General features: G+C 36.3%; 1 protein-coding gene across 1 annotated transcript; it reads right to left on the minus strand.

The window, feature by feature from the left end:
* Positions 1-13,518: 13,518 nt before the first annotated feature.
* Positions 13,519-15,594, minus strand: LOC128244385 (piggyBac transposable element-derived protein 4-like). Its single transcript, XM_052962395.1, has 2 exons — positions 15,026-15,594; positions 13,519-14,743 (listed from the first exon to the last, which is right to left on the minus strand). Exons 1-2 carry the CDS (start codon positions 15,592-15,594, stop codon positions 13,519-13,521), a joined length of 1,794 nt encoding a protein of 597 aa, XP_052818355.1.
* Positions 15,595-16,079: the final 485 nt, after the last annotated feature.

Below are 16,079 nucleotides of genomic sequence, written 5' to 3' on the forward strand. Positions count from 1 at the left end.
TTAAAATCCCTTGTCCAATTATCACCAAATTTGGCAATCGGGCATTTTGATTATCAGCTGTATTTTTCTGAATTCAGTCATTTTTTAATTCAGTCGGGCTTTCATTAAAGAAATACCTCAGATTGGTCCTGCCTGATTAAAAACTTTAGAATCATTTGTCCAATAGGAAATAATACGTATGCCAGTTTCATTAACCAGCTATATCTCTTTGGTCATTAAGTTATATAAATTATCAAAACCAGCCTTTCTGATTATAAGTATATATCATGTGTATTTACACAGAATGGTACATCCTTGGTGATTTTAACATTTGTTTTTTTGCAAAGAAATCAGCTCTTTTTAAAAGGTTTGAACAAGTTCTTAATATCTTTAATCTAAAACAGATCATAAATGACCCTACCAGAATCTCAGAGTCCTCCTCTTCTGTGTTAGATCACATTTTATGTAGCCATCAAGACAAGATTGTTCAGTCTGGTACTCTTCCGATAGGTCTCAGTGATCATTTGCCTGTATTTTGTACGCGTAAAACACAGAAAGGGACGTATAATATGCATAAGAATGTTGTTATAAGATCTTTGAAACATTACAATGTAGATCATTTTATTCACAAACTTAAACTTTGCGATTGGTCAAACATGTTTATTGCCAAAAAATGTAGAAGATTCATGGCTGTCTTTTAAAGAAACATTTCTGTCAGTTTTGAACACTGTTGCTCCTGTTAAGGAAGTCAGACTAAAACAAACAAGTGAACCATGGTTAGATTCTAACATTCTGGAACTCATCAGTCAAAGAGATGCTTTTTATTTCAAATTCAAAAAATACAAACAGAAGGAGATGTTAGATAAATATCGTTTTTACAGAAACCTTGTTCAGAAAGAAGTAATTAAGGCCAAATCAGAATATATGTCGAACAAGCTGGAAGAAAATAAAAATGATTCAAAAAAGCTGTGGTCAGACTTAAAAAATCTTGGATATAGTAGTAAAAGTAAATCTTCTCCAAATATTGTTTTGAACATTGATGATAAAAATTGTTTTGAACCATGTAAGATTGCAAATCACTTTAATACCTTTTTACTACTGTAGCCTCAACTTTAGTAAAAAAAACTACCTTTGCCCTTCAATTTGTTTAACTATGAGTCTGACTGTTTTAAACGATTCTATAAAGATAGAAATCCTGACTCTGTTAAATTTAAACTTCACACTGTTAGTGAAGAATACATTTACAAGGAACTATGTAAACTAAATTGTTCAAAAAGCACAGGATTAGATAACATTCCTGCAAGATTTTTAAAAGATGCTGCACCATTTTTAAAGATACCAGTTACATTTCTGATAAACAACTCTATAACAGGTAACATTGTACCATCTGAACTCAAAAATGCTAAAGTTAAACCATTGTTTAAGAAAAACAACAGATCTGATGTTTCAAATTATCGACCTGTAAGCATACTAAGTATAGTTTCGAAAATCTTAGAAAGAGTTGTATACAACCAACTAGAATCTTTTCTTGTTAAACATGGATTATTATACGAACTTCAGAGTGGTTTTAGATGTAACTATATATTCAACTGACTCCTGCCTGATTCATTTGACCGACCATATAAAAGAACAAAATTCCAAAGGTCTATATACAGGAATGATTATGCTGGATCTTCAAAAGGCGTTTGATACCGTAGATCACAAAATTCTTTGTCAGAAGTTAAAAGAAATTGGTGTGGATTCAATTGAGTGGTTTCAATCATATTTATCTGGACGTAAACAAGTTGTCAATGTAAATAATACAACGTCTGAATTCATGAACATCTCTTGTGGCGTTCCTCAAGGAAGCATACTTGGACCTTTGCTGTTTTATGCTATGTCAATGATATGAGTATAAGCATAAGTGAAAAATGTAAATTAATATTATATGCAGATGATAGTGCTATCCTTTTCTCACACAAAGATCCGTCTGTTATTAGTAATGTACTCGGCAAGGAACTTGAAAACTGTAGTAAGTGGTTAGTTGACAACAAACTGTCTTTGCATCTTGGAAAAACAGAATGTATTTTATTTGAGTCTAAAAGAAAACTAACAAAAGTTGATAGCTTTAATGTAAACTGCAATGGCCACATCATAAAACCTAAACAATCTGTTAAATATTTTGGAAGTATACTGGACAATGATCTCAGTGCTGCATCTATTCTTAACAATATTGTCAGTAAAGTCAATTCTAGGCTATTTTTTTATATAGACAAAATCGTTTTTTAAATATGAATCTAAGAAGATTGTTATGTAACTCCTTAATACAATGTCATTTTGACTATGCATCGACATCTTGGTACAGTGGTATATCTAAACAATTCAAGAACAGATTACAGGTCACTCAGAACAAAGTTGTTGGATTTATTTATGGCTATGATTGTAGAACTTCCCTGAAAGTCTCGGCTTTCAGTGATATTGGATGGCTTAATATAGAAAATAGGATAAAGCAACTACGACTTAACCATGTACATAAAATCTTTAATAGCAAATGCCCATCATACTTACATGAACATTTTACTTTAGTCTCATCCACACATTCTTACAACAGTAGACATAGTGCTGGAAATTTTAAAGTGCCACAGGCTGACAGTTTTATATTAAATACTTTCTTTTATCAAGCAATCCAGGACTGCAAACAGTCTTTCAATAAAGTTAAAAGAATTGAAAAATAAGAATAGTGAAATCACATCTCATTGTTGGTATGAAATGTGCAGAAATGGAAGATTTCCTGTTTTATTAATTGTTATTCATTTAATCTTGCATATCAGTTCAAAGATTTTTGTCATATTAAGCTAAAGTGTCATATGGTTTTAACAGTCGGTTGCATTATAACTGTAAAAGTTCGATCTCAAACATTTAATCATTCTTTAACTGGTCAAGAGTACATGCATGTTATTTTTGTATAAGAAAACCTAATTTAAACAGCTTACAACTGAGATCTTGGCAAATAATTATATTTGTCATAAGGACCTCATTGGAAATAAGTTGAATAACTTTAATGGGTTATCCTGTGTTATATATTTGTCACATTGAATTAAATCTTTATTAACGCACGTATGTATTCAAAGCATTCTAATGATGTTGTGCTTTAGTATAGATATCATCACTAATACTTTGTTAATCAGTCTGTGTTATAACTTTATGAGATATTTGGTTTGTTACTATGACATATATATATGCACGAATAAACCTACCTACCTACCTACCTACCTACCTACCTACCTACCTACCTACCTACCTACCTACCTACCTACCTACCTACCTACCTACCTACCTACCTACCTACCTACCTACCTACCTACCTACCTACCTACCTACCTACCTACCTACCTACCTACCTACCTACCTACCTACCTACCTACCTACCTACCTACCTACCTACCTACCTACCTACCTACCTACCTACCTACCTACCTACCTACCTACCTACCTACCTACCTACCTACCTACCTACCTACCTACCTACCTACCTACCTACCTACCTACCTACCTACCTACCTACCTACCTACCTACCTACCTACCTACCTACCTACCTACCTACCTACCTACCTACCTACCTACCTACCTACCTACCTACCTACCTACCTACCTACCTACCTACCTACCTACCTACCTACCTACCTACCTACCTACCTACCTACCTACCTACCTACCTACCTACCTACCTACCTACCTACCTACCTACCTACCTACCTACCTACCTACCTACCTACCTACCTACCTACCTACCTACCTACCTACCTACCTACCTACCTACCTACCTACCTACCTACCTACCTACCTACCTACCTACCTACCTACCTACCTACCTACCTACCTACCTACCTACCTACCTACCTACCTACCTACCTACCTACCTACCTACCTACCTACCTACCTACCTACCTACCTACCTACCTACCTACCTACCTACCTACCTACCTACCTACCTACCTACCTACCTACCTACCTACCTACCTACCTACCTACCTACCTACCTACCTACCTACCTACCTACCTACCTACCTACCTACCTACCTACCTACCTACCTACCTACCTACCTACCTACCTACCTACCTACCTACCTACCTACCTACCTACCTACCTACCTACCTACCTACCTACCTACCTACCTACCTACCTACCTACCTACCTACCTACCTACCTACCTACCTACCTACCTACCTACCTACCTACCTACCTACCTACCTACCTACCTACCTACCTACCTACCTACCTACCTACCTACCTACCTACCTACCTACCTACCTACCTACCTACCTACCTACCTACCTACCTACCTACCTACCTACCTACCTACCTACCTACCTACCTACCTACCTACCTACCTACCTACCTACCTACCTACCTACCTACCTACCTACCTACCTACCTACCTACCTACCTACCTACCTACCTACCTACCTACCTACCTACCTACCTACCTACCTACCTACCTACCTACCTACCTACCTACCTACCTACCTACCTACCTACCTACCTACCTACCTACCTACCTACCTACCTACCTACCTACCTACGTGCGTAAGCAGAGGCTTGCCGAGTTACCAGGCACGCAGCGTGCCCGAGGGTCGGATTTTTCCATCCGTACCGGAAACACATGATTGATATTTTTTCTTGCATATCTAAATTTATCAATTTGCGGAAAAAATGACGTTGAAAACGAACTTTTGACAATAACACCAAAAAGCGCGTGCGACGTTGTTTAACGACGTCATAAGCGCAGTTATTTTGAATAACTAAAGATAGCGTTTTTTAACGATTATTTAGGTTCAATTTTAAATAAAAGTCTTGCAAACATATATATTTGATTGCGCTTTATTGCAATGGCATAATGTATTGTTCTTAAACCATACAATAAATGAAGTAAGAAGTGGCGCGTTGTCGCGCGTGACTCATCTTACATGGGGTATGTTAGATGGGTTTTTCCATCACTGGTCACATGACCGGAAACACACGTCCGGTATGCAAGAATAATTCATACTTTATACCATCACCACATTTGGTTAGAATGTGTATGCGCATAATATCTTGGTCTGGTTCGATAAGCAGCCTTGTCGCTTCAATCACTGCATAGTTGTAACCCTTGAACTGGCAAAAATGTCTCTACAGTCTCCGCTCTGTACCTTTGGCTTAACATACAACCAGTCATTACTTAACTTGGTGTCCTAAAATAAGGACTTACATTGTATTTGTGACAGTTTGGCGCTCTTTTGGGGTACATACATGTAAGTCACGACGTAGAAAAAAAAACAACGACACTGCGTGTCTTCCACTTAAGGAATGGATTGTGGGGTTGATGTCATTATCGGGGTATGAAGGCAATTGGGCTGGTCAAAGTGTGTGGAGTCCGAAGGACTCCATGCGTACTTTGACCAGCCCAATTGCGTTCATATCCCCGATAATGACATCAAACCCGCAATTCATTACTTATATTTACACTAATAGCTCATTATTTCATTCAATAATTGTTAAAAAAATACTTAATTTCATTTAAAACAAACTTTCAGTAACCCTTTTCTACCCATTCTGTTAAAAGAACGACCCGACTGTAACCGGAAGCATTTTTCTTCAAATGACGTCAAAATATCGCGGGAAAAGATTAACCACTTGAAATCACTTTTAAACGTAAAATTCAAACAGTTATGGCAACTATACATTTAAATTTTAAAAAGAATAACACTTTCTAAAATGTTAATTTATATTTTACGGGACCTTCTGACACAATACAAACAATAACAAGATAAATATTTTTTCATGTACATTGTTATGCAATGAATTGCGATCCGAACATATCCGAAGATGTTGCGTTCATCGATTGATGAACGTAATTGCCGAAAGGCAGTTTATTTAAGGAATGGAAGTTGAGGTGTAAATATTTGCAGATATACGCATGCCTTTCATACTTCGTTGTTATGATGACCATCAACTATATGCAAAAGTTGTCATAAAGTACTAGTCAATAATATAACTACGTCTTCGTTAACATAGCTGAAAATCTGGTCAAAAGACAATGTTGAGACCTCAGACCTTCACCAGTTGAGACTGGTAATATCCGATTGTCTGACAGCTCAATGACAGGCCCAGCGGTCAAACACCATAAGAGGTTTCTACACCACAAGGAAAAACGTAGGCTCCATTTTGGTTACTTCCAGCAACGGACAATAAACTGTGGTTGAACCACAACAAAAGGTAAAACAACCCGACTTAATAAAGTGCAAAGTCGATACCAAGACGAAAACATTGGTCATGACCTAAAATTGCCAACAAACGTCAACTGGTATAGTCCCAATTCAAAAAAAATCTTTCCAACTTTCAAATTTATCACTTATTGATTTTCTAATCGTAGTTTTAACTCGTGCACACGCTCAGAATCATTGTCCTAGCCCTTAATGGGTGGCAGTCAACGGCGTACTGGGAGCATATTGAATTGTACGCCTATATGCTCTGAAAGGTGTTTCATTATTCTGGTCTCAATAATTATTTGAGTGGGACCGAAAGGGGTCAGTCCTCTTACGTAGAAAATATTTGAAGATTACACAGTTGCTATACTAGGAACACTTTTTAAGAATTTTCATGATCTAAAGGCCAATATTCAGTGATATTACGACAAACTTTAACCAGCAAAATTAACCATGTTAATATACGCCCTTTAAAGCCTCGAATGTTATTCCTAATGTCGAGTCGGAAAACCAAACTTGATTCATTTGTACGCACGGGCGTACTGGAGTATGCCTAGGTACACGACTCTGGCAATGCACAAAGCAGTATCCGGTGTTGGATGTGCACACGCCGATAATTGTTATTCAAGTCCTGCACTAGTGGCAGTGAACATCCCGCGAAATATCATTATAGGTGTTATTTGCTTTGCATTGCAACTTTTTATCTAGATGTCCGAAGTGTGTTGCATAGAGACTATTCCTATACAAGACCAGCCGCTTAAGGTGGCTGTGAACATCCTCATGAAATACCATCACGAGGTGAGGTATATAGATATTTAAACATATAAATATTGCTATTTTGCACTGCTACAAACATTTTCTTTCACGCTTTTCGGTGAAATATGGAGAATTTTAGTGAAATAACAACAGTGAAAATTTGATATTTTCACTGAAAAATAAGGAGTAAAAATATCAACTTTCAAAGCTACTTTTAAAATCCAGTGTAGTAACGTCCCCTCGATCAAAACAGAACACTTAACCTTTTGAAACAGAAAATGTTTACAATTTAAATATTTGAAATTTAAAGAAATGTTCCAGAAGTTTAAATAAAGATCTATTTTGAAATTAACAAGTTACCGTTTATAGAAAAAATGTAAAAAACGTTTTCTTGATCTTGAAGCTGAATGATCTTGATTTGATTTCTGTTCTATTACATCAATTACTGTAAATCCACTGGGATCCTGCTACGTCATGAACCGGTTTTAACCGTTTCGTAATTATACGTTTTGCCTTATATAATTGCACGCGCGGCAGAAAAGTCGTGAACATCGTGGTATTCCATGTGTTCCTCTCCTTTGGAAAAAGTCGACTGCCGATGTGACAGCATGGCAACGCATAGTGAAATGAAATATTGTACGTCACTTTACAGCAGTATGTATGTGTAAAGTTAATTGTCTGTTTCTGTCACACAATAAACAATTTGGCTATTTTTAAATGGTGCAGTTTGTCACAGGAGACTTGAAAGTATGATGCCGAATCCAAACACAGGTGCTCGTCACATTGCCTGGATAGAGTAATATAGTTTTTTTTATATATATTTTATTTTATTTTGGTCAAGAAAGTGAATATATGTCCTTTTAAAAAAATCCACGTTATAAGGTGAACATGTGCTAAAATTAAAGAATTCCAAACGGACCTAGCTAAAGAACTTCAGCGAACACGTTATATATTACCTTTTTGGACGTGTTAGCTGAAGAGAACGCCGTATCCAAACCCTACCAGAATTCGTGACATTTTTATGTCACGCTGTTATTTCACTTGTATGCATTTTACACACAAAATAACTATATCCTCAGGTAAATGAAGTAAAATGTAGTTCACAAACACATTTTCAAAACCAAAAAACGCTTTCTAGATAGTTAATTTATCATTTTAATAAATCCGATTATAAGCATTCCTTAAATAGGTCATAGTTGTGTTCAGATTTAATCACGTGACATCAAGATTTTCAGAAAATACCCATGTGACCTACATTTGACCTCACAAATGTAGTGTTTATTTTGCTGTTATTTTTTCTATTTTGAATAATAAGTAAATAACTAATTACAAATTTGGAATAAATCAATTGTTTTTACTTATCAAAAGGTATTTTCAGCCTTACTGCAATTGGATTCAACTAAATGAACAATGTGAATCTGATGCTATAAATAGAATCCATCGACGTCATCATGGTCATGTGATTGCATTGCATCATCACACTCAATTGATTCTGGTTGACTTTACTATGGGGGTTACGCCATAACTTTAATGTGTTGTAAACATCAAAAAAATAAATATCAACATTAAAGTTAAGGAGGCCAGAACTAAAACGGACCTGATCCATAGAACATAGTTCCTAAGATAATGGATATAATCTAATAATTTTTACACTTCTGATATAAAGGTAAGATTCCAATATACAATGAAAAATATAACTTTGATGCTAGTTAGATTGACCTTTTCAGCATATTCAAACATAATGCACCAACAGAAAGCTTAAATTAGCCATTACAAAAGAACCAGGAGGTTGAAAAACAACAGATTTATCCCCCCTTAAACACATTTAATACAGTCAGATATGCAGACTTTGCGCATGCATTACAAAGAGGAGCATAAAATATCCCTTCTAATGTTGAAAATACGCTGAGTAAGACACTTATTTATCCAAATTGAGCGTTTTTGTTGCGTTTTTTCTACTTCATTAAAAAATTTGTATTATTATACAAAAATTAATGTATCCAGGCAATGTGGCGAGCACTTGTGGATCCAAACAGCTGCCCCTGGCCTTCTTTAAATGGTTGCCTGTGGGGCTAGTCTAAAATAATAGATGTGTTAGTTAGTTATTCGGGATTCTTCCAATCCCTAACGTCTAAATGGGTTTGTGCAAAAAAACGGGGTAATATTTAAATTGTATTAAACTAAGTTATTTATGGTTTTAAGGTTTATATTCATATTTTACCATGTAAGTGAGAAGTTATTTTGCACAAAACAAGCATTTAATGCATTAAAACGCATTATTTACAATTCCAATAAAACGAAAGTTGACTGACATGGACAACAATTATGCTTAGAGGATCAACTCGACATCATTGTAATGACTCGGCCACCACGACAAGCTTCGAGATAGACCTCGTAAATACAAACGTAACAACTTGGCCATGGCTGAAATGTTCCGATTGTTTTAAAACTGTGCCCTGAAGCCTTGCAGGTGCCCTTCATGTATATATTGATGTTTTGACAGCAAGAAATGAAAAAACATGAAACTCCTAATTATTCGTAGGATAATCATATGACATTTTTATGTATGGAACTGATGTAAAATAATGTAGTCTGGTAATATTTCTTGTTTTTATGATATTTTTTAGAAGCTAAATGCTTTAATTAACTCGAAATCCCTATCGGAATAACTACCAACTTTTGATACTAAACAATTTGTACGTGAAAGATTTGCCATATCAAAAATCATAAAAAAATTCCGTAAACGTACAATTATTTTGACTACCTGTGGGGCTTACTTAAAATATTTGTCTGTGGCCTAGATCAGTTGGGTAAAATCAGTCTTGACCCCTTAAATGAAAGAATACATTTTATGGGCTGCTTATCACGTTATGGGACACAATAAAAGTATTTATCATGATTTGATGATGATATTCAACATTTTATAAAGGCTAAAAATTCACTAGGGTTATATAATTGACAAGAGAAGAAACTTAAATATAATTTGTCAAGAAAATTACAAAAAAAACCTAGACGTGTTACATGTATACGGAATTGTTCCAATTCCTAACGTCTATACGGGTTTGTTAAAAAATGGGGGGATTTGAAAAATAATGAAATTATATTTAGTGAAGTATTTTATGTTTGAGATTGATAATATTGATAATATACTCATATTTTACCATGTAAGATTCATATTACATGTAAGTACAAAGCTATTTTGCACAAAATAAGCATTTAACATGCATTAAAACACATGGTTTACCTTTCCTATAAATCGAAACTTGACAGACACCGACAACATTTTATGCCAAGCAGAACAACTCGACCCAATCGTAATTACTTGGCCACCTCTGTTAGCTTCGAGGTACACCTCGTAAATGCAATTTGTAACAACTCAGCCATGGCAGAAGTGCTCTGATTGAACATTGTAAAACTGAACTGCAGTCTTGCAGGTACCCTTTATGTATATATCGTTATGTTTTGACAGAATGAAATGAAGAAAACCCATCAAACTCATATTTATTTGTTGGATATTCATTTTTTTGTGTACGAAACGAATATGAAATAACATTATCGAGTAATATTTCTTGTGTTTATGATATTTTATTGACGCAATATGCTTTAACCTGGAATCTCGATCGGTTCAACTACCCTCTTTGGTACAAAATAATTTGTACGTGAAGGATTCGCCATATTAAAAATTGTAAAAAAAAAACCCTAAACGTACAATTATCTGGACTTGAAGGTGTGTAATTAATAAGTTGTTGAAAAAAAGAAAGAAATATAGCTTGTTGCGACAATAAATGCATTAGCTGCAGCCATTTAAAATGAAATAATCAAATGCAATGTATTCTAATAGTATCATCGCAATCACCGGACATTTGCTATGTTTCAGATCCAGGTGATGTTGAACAGCCTGATCCACCATGGCGCCAAAACTTTCATCACCGACAAACTCCTCAAGACACCTCTACACTTTGCCGTCGAGCAAGGACTCAGAGGTGTGAATAATTTACTCTGTTGCTTCTCATCAAATAACACAGTAGCCATTCCTTTAAACCTTTAGCAGTGTTCTCAATAGGGCCGGTTCAAATTTGGAAAACTAAATGAATTTTCAGTAGAATATTAAGTAGAAGCTGGTCGGTTACTTTACTATTTGAGACGGTTCAACCGAAACTTATTGAGAACCCTGTTTATTAACAGATGGATACAGTACACTCCACGCGGAACTACCACTTTCCTCGGTGACTCGGAGGCGTTTTTAATTTATCGCGGATTTCCGCCGAGTACGCAACCTTTTTCCTCGCTAAATTTCGCCGAGTTGCAGCGAGTTAATCGTTTTCTATGGAGGGTTTTATTGCCGGTAGCGCCAGTGATCGTATCGATTTATTGACCTAATCGCGGAACTCCGCGTTTTGTGCATAGCTACTACAGTACATTGCTTCTGTTAAAACAGTATGAAATAATTAGATAATTAATTTTAAAAGTACAGTAAGTTTCTTTTTAAAAACAATTATTGTAAATTTTCATCAGCATCGTCAAACAACTGTTGTTTTTCACATTATGTAATTAAAAGATATACCATAGCGTGCGTTTGTGTTTGTTGTGTCATCTTTCTTTTACTACATTAAGGTGTTGAGAACTTAATTAGATTGGAGTAATGAAGGTGTTGAGAACTTTGTTAGTGTGAATATTTTTCGGTCATTATTTCTTAATTTGCATTTTAACACTTATTAATTTATCCGTAGTTATCTATTACGCATATAAGTGTAAATCCTTCGTCAAGTTAATTAAAATCCCATTAAACACCATTTTATACATGCATTGAAATGAATAGCACATTCTATCGGCTTCAGATCAAACAGTCACACTGTGTGACGTCACATAACTCACAGTTTTACCCACGAGGATCTCATGGAGAGCATGTATATTGTTATGCAGGATTAATGTGTCTGAGTGGTGTTTTCGAATGTAACTTAAGTATTGCATTTCCAACTTTAATTCATCACATTAATTAGTTACCTATATCATTGAATGTGTTGACTTTTATTGATGATTCAATAAGTATAACTGTACATAATTGCTTCTTACAGTCTATTATTGGCAGATCGTTTTACAAAAATGTCACGTCTTTGTTTTCTTAAACCCTTGATTGTCCTTGTTGTTTATTTAATCCTCCAATAAATATTTCACACTTCCTCTTTCTACATGCAATACATCGTTTAGTATGGGTATTTACTAATTAACTTGTCAACAGTGGTGTAAACGGTTAGGTAGATATATAGATAATCTTCGTCTGTGAAACTTGGTAAGTGTGAAAGTTACGATTGATGTCCTTTGGATGTCTGAAAATTAGGTACGCGAAATAAATTATTTTAATAAATAATTACGGGTGTAGCAAAAAATATCAAATAAATTAAACAAAATTAGATACAGTGGGCGATTCTTATCGGTTTTCCTCCGAGTTTCGCGGTGTTTTTACCTCCGAGTAACGCGGCGATTGTAATTATACGGTCCACTGATCAGCTTCGGTGGGTGAACGAGTAAAAACGCCGAGGAAAGAGGATTATGATCAATTGGACGTCGTGTCCGCGATGACCAAAATCCGCCGAGGAAAACGGAAAGTGGTAGTTCCGCGTGGAGTGTACTGTACGTTATATTTGCACCAAGTATTATTGGTCTAGTACCTTAAAGTGCGTTCTGTACTCCTCTGGCTTTTATTTATCGAAAACAACCTTGGATGTATTTGGACAGTTTACATACTCTGAAATCGGTATGGTTAAGTCTGCTGGAAGTTGTTTTCGTAGTAATTTAATAAGCAATTAACCCTTTAGCGCATGCAGGTATTGGAGTTTGGCCGACATTGCCAATTAGCGCAATTGTAACCCTAACCAAACATATTTTTTTTAGGCCTTAGCATTAAAATTAAGATAATTATTATTTTAACCCTTAACCCGCTATGTATTCAATGCATTCATCCTTTGTCTCTGCTGAATTAATACTGGGTAATTAGTGGAAATACACCCATGTCACTTCAATTGTTGTATCTTCTTTATTTCAAGACTAAGAGTATAAAAACCTATATGTATCTTGCATGTTAGAGTCTAAGGTATCCGATGCTAATCTCGAAACAGGTAAATTATATTTATTTTTACCTGCACAGGTGTGTTAATTAGAACATAGGTGGGAAAATGATAAAGTCATTTAGTTTCATACTTTTTATGACATGAATCTGTCCAAAAGGTATATACATATATAGGCAATGAATAACAGTAGCATCTAAGTTGTACATCAAACACAAAATAGGCAAAATTGTTGAAAATATACACAGGTAAAAATACTTGAAATCAAGGTGAATCACATTTTCTCAAACATGTCAATTGTTCACATTTTTTGTTCATACTAAACAGTTAGCACATCTATAAACTATTTTCAAAGTGTTTTATGAAACAAAATTGAAATAAGATGCATATAAAGTATTTTACAGGTGTCTCAGGTAGGTAATTACAGGTAGATATCATGTATTTACATCAGCAAAGTCTGTCATAATTATTTCATCACACAGCTCACACTTATCACACATTATTCAAGATGGTCTTATAGTCCTGGTGTGTGTGATAGATCCTAAAACAATAGGGGTTACACAGAGCTACCTGGCAGTCTGGACACCAGAATGCTGTCTGCTTCCTTTTGTGTCCTTCACGATTTCCTGGCTTGTCGTTGCAAGCAACACAGTCCCGGCATGGCTTGGCACGCTTTGCCCCTGGTTTTGCTGGGATGCTGTCAGGAAAGTGCCTTCCTGTAAGGCGAGCAGGCTTTTCCCCAAGGCTTGGTCTTCCTCGCCGAACAGACTGTCCACGAGGTCCGCCACCTTCCTCAATCAGGGCCTCTACTACGGACTTCCGAAACCCCTCATGGTCCTTCTTCGGGAAGTTTGTGGAATACTTCTCATACAATCTGTAGGCATTTACAATACATATGTTCATTATGTGAAAAAACAGCTTTCTCCACCACTTTTTTGTTTTCCTTGCCACAGTGTTGTACTGGCCAAATTGGTCTAGTAGATCAACGCCTCCCATATGTTTACAATAGTCAACTATGGCCGAGGGCTTCCGAACATTGATGTCTGTGCCATGCTTCTTCTTCCACAGGACACTCATCATTGGGTTGTGGATGGTTGACAGCATATGGACGTCCCGTTTGTCCTTGAACTTCATGGCAAGCATGTTGTTGCCAGTTCTGTAGATGCATTCACCCTCGTTCAGCTTCCGCTTCAGCTGAATGGCTTTCGGCGTACCGATTCTATTCACACGAAGTGTCCCACAAGCGTATGTATTGAGCACATCTAGTTCTGAAAATAGTTCTGGACTTGTATAATAGTTGTCCATATATACATGGTGTCCTTTGGACAACACTCCACACCTAGCCATTAGTCCTACGACCACCTGGGAAGTGAGTGTCAGGTTTTCCGGATCAACCCCTACAGCCTCACAGTAGTTGGTGGTGTCCTCATTCCGTTTTCCTGCATAAACATCAAACCCCAAACAATAGCCACTGCTAGCCTCACACAGCTGGAAGAGTTTGATGCCGAATTTCTGTGGCTTTGCTGGATTGTAGACTTTAATCTTCAACCGACCTTTCCAGGGACATGTTCCTTCGTCAAAGCTCAGGTTCTGTTCTGGCGTGTAGACCTCGGAGAACCTGGCCATGGCATGCGTGATTAGTGGGCGCAGTCTGGTCAATGGATCCCGGTTATCAAGCTCATTCGTCACATGGAAGTTACTCAGAATGATTAGGAACCTGAAGAAATAAATAACACGGTGAAAACATGCTTTTTTATTGAATAAATAAGTAGCCAAAAATATTTTGCAAAGTAAATAATAAAAGTTATAAAAATATATATTTGTTATTGATTTATTTACCCAGATAATACATCATAATTATGGTGAATAAATTTCTTTGTGTTTCTTCATTAGCTTTTACAACATATGAATTGATGCTCAAGACAACTACATCAGAAAGATATGTATCACTGTGTGTTTAAAAAAAAAAAAAAAAAAAAAAGTTTAGATATATAATGACCTGTCTCGTGTCATGGTCTTCCCAAAGAAAGGGATCTCTGTGGATGGGTCTGTTGACCAGTAGGACTCGATTTCCGACTTGAAAACAAGTCCCATATTGATTACGACAGCAAGAAACACCTTCATTTCCTCCACCGAAACGGGCGACCATTTTCTCAAACGACTGTTTGGTTTCAGTGCGTTTCCTGCTTCCAGAATCCTTATCTTGTTAGCCGCATAGACGTTGGTCTCTGTCGTCAACTTTTCGATAAGTTCATTGTCAACAAATAGCTTAAAAAAGTCTATAGGATCACATGAGTCCAAAGCTACATTGAGTCGGGATTCCCCAGTGAAAGGTGCTCTGAATGCGACGTCATCCATTTGGCTCCACCCATGGTCAAGGTCAACATCAAACTGATCGTCGATTTCAGGCGCAAAATCCAGCAATGGTAACTCAACTATAACACCTCTATTTCTTCTAATGTCTACTGGATCAAATCCCTCAAATTCCTCATCACTATTGTCGCTAGAATCCAAGAAATCCGGTTGAAAATCGTATATCTCAGAATCACTCGAGTCGCTATCCGCCATTTTAGAAAACTTTTTGACCTATTTTTAGCCCGAACTTCCGGAACGCGTAAATAAAACAAGACGTAAATTTAACAATTTGACAGTTTTACATATGCAATTACCAGGGCCGCAACAACATTTTGACCAAGTATTTTACCGATATTACATCGCTAAATTAGGTTACTTCATATGTAAACAGGGTCACTATCGAGCACGCTGTCAAACAACAATTGTCGTGATCAGCGCTACGAGATCGATATCGGTAAACGACTTTTGTCGCGTTGAGCGGGTTAAGGGTTAAGGTTTAATTTTGATTTAGAACAATACAAATAAAATAATCAATACATTCGCTGTGATGCTGACATATGTCCATCAATGGTTCCTGCCGTAAAATATGTCGGGTAAATATATACACTTTAAGAAGCCCTGGTTGTGACCTTGACCTTTGACTCTATGACCTCAAAATCAATAGGGATCATCTACTGGTCATGCCCAACCTTCATGTC

The sequence above is a fragment of the Mya arenaria genome, chromosome 8 (genome assembly GCF_026914265.1).
Source record: "Mya arenaria isolate MELC-2E11 chromosome 8, ASM2691426v1".
In the NCBI taxonomy this organism is placed as follows: domain Eukaryota; kingdom Metazoa; phylum Mollusca; class Bivalvia; order Myida; family Myidae; genus Mya; species Mya arenaria.

Coding starts and splice junctions, on each gene's coding strand:
- LOC128244385 (XM_052962395.1), bottom strand. CDS start 15,594: ATGGCGGATAGCGACTCGAGTGATTCTGAGATATACGATTTTCAACCG. Junction 14,744..15,025: donor AAGACCATGACACGAGACAG/GTCATTATATAT, acceptor TTATTTCTTCAG/GTTCCTAATCATTCTGAGTA.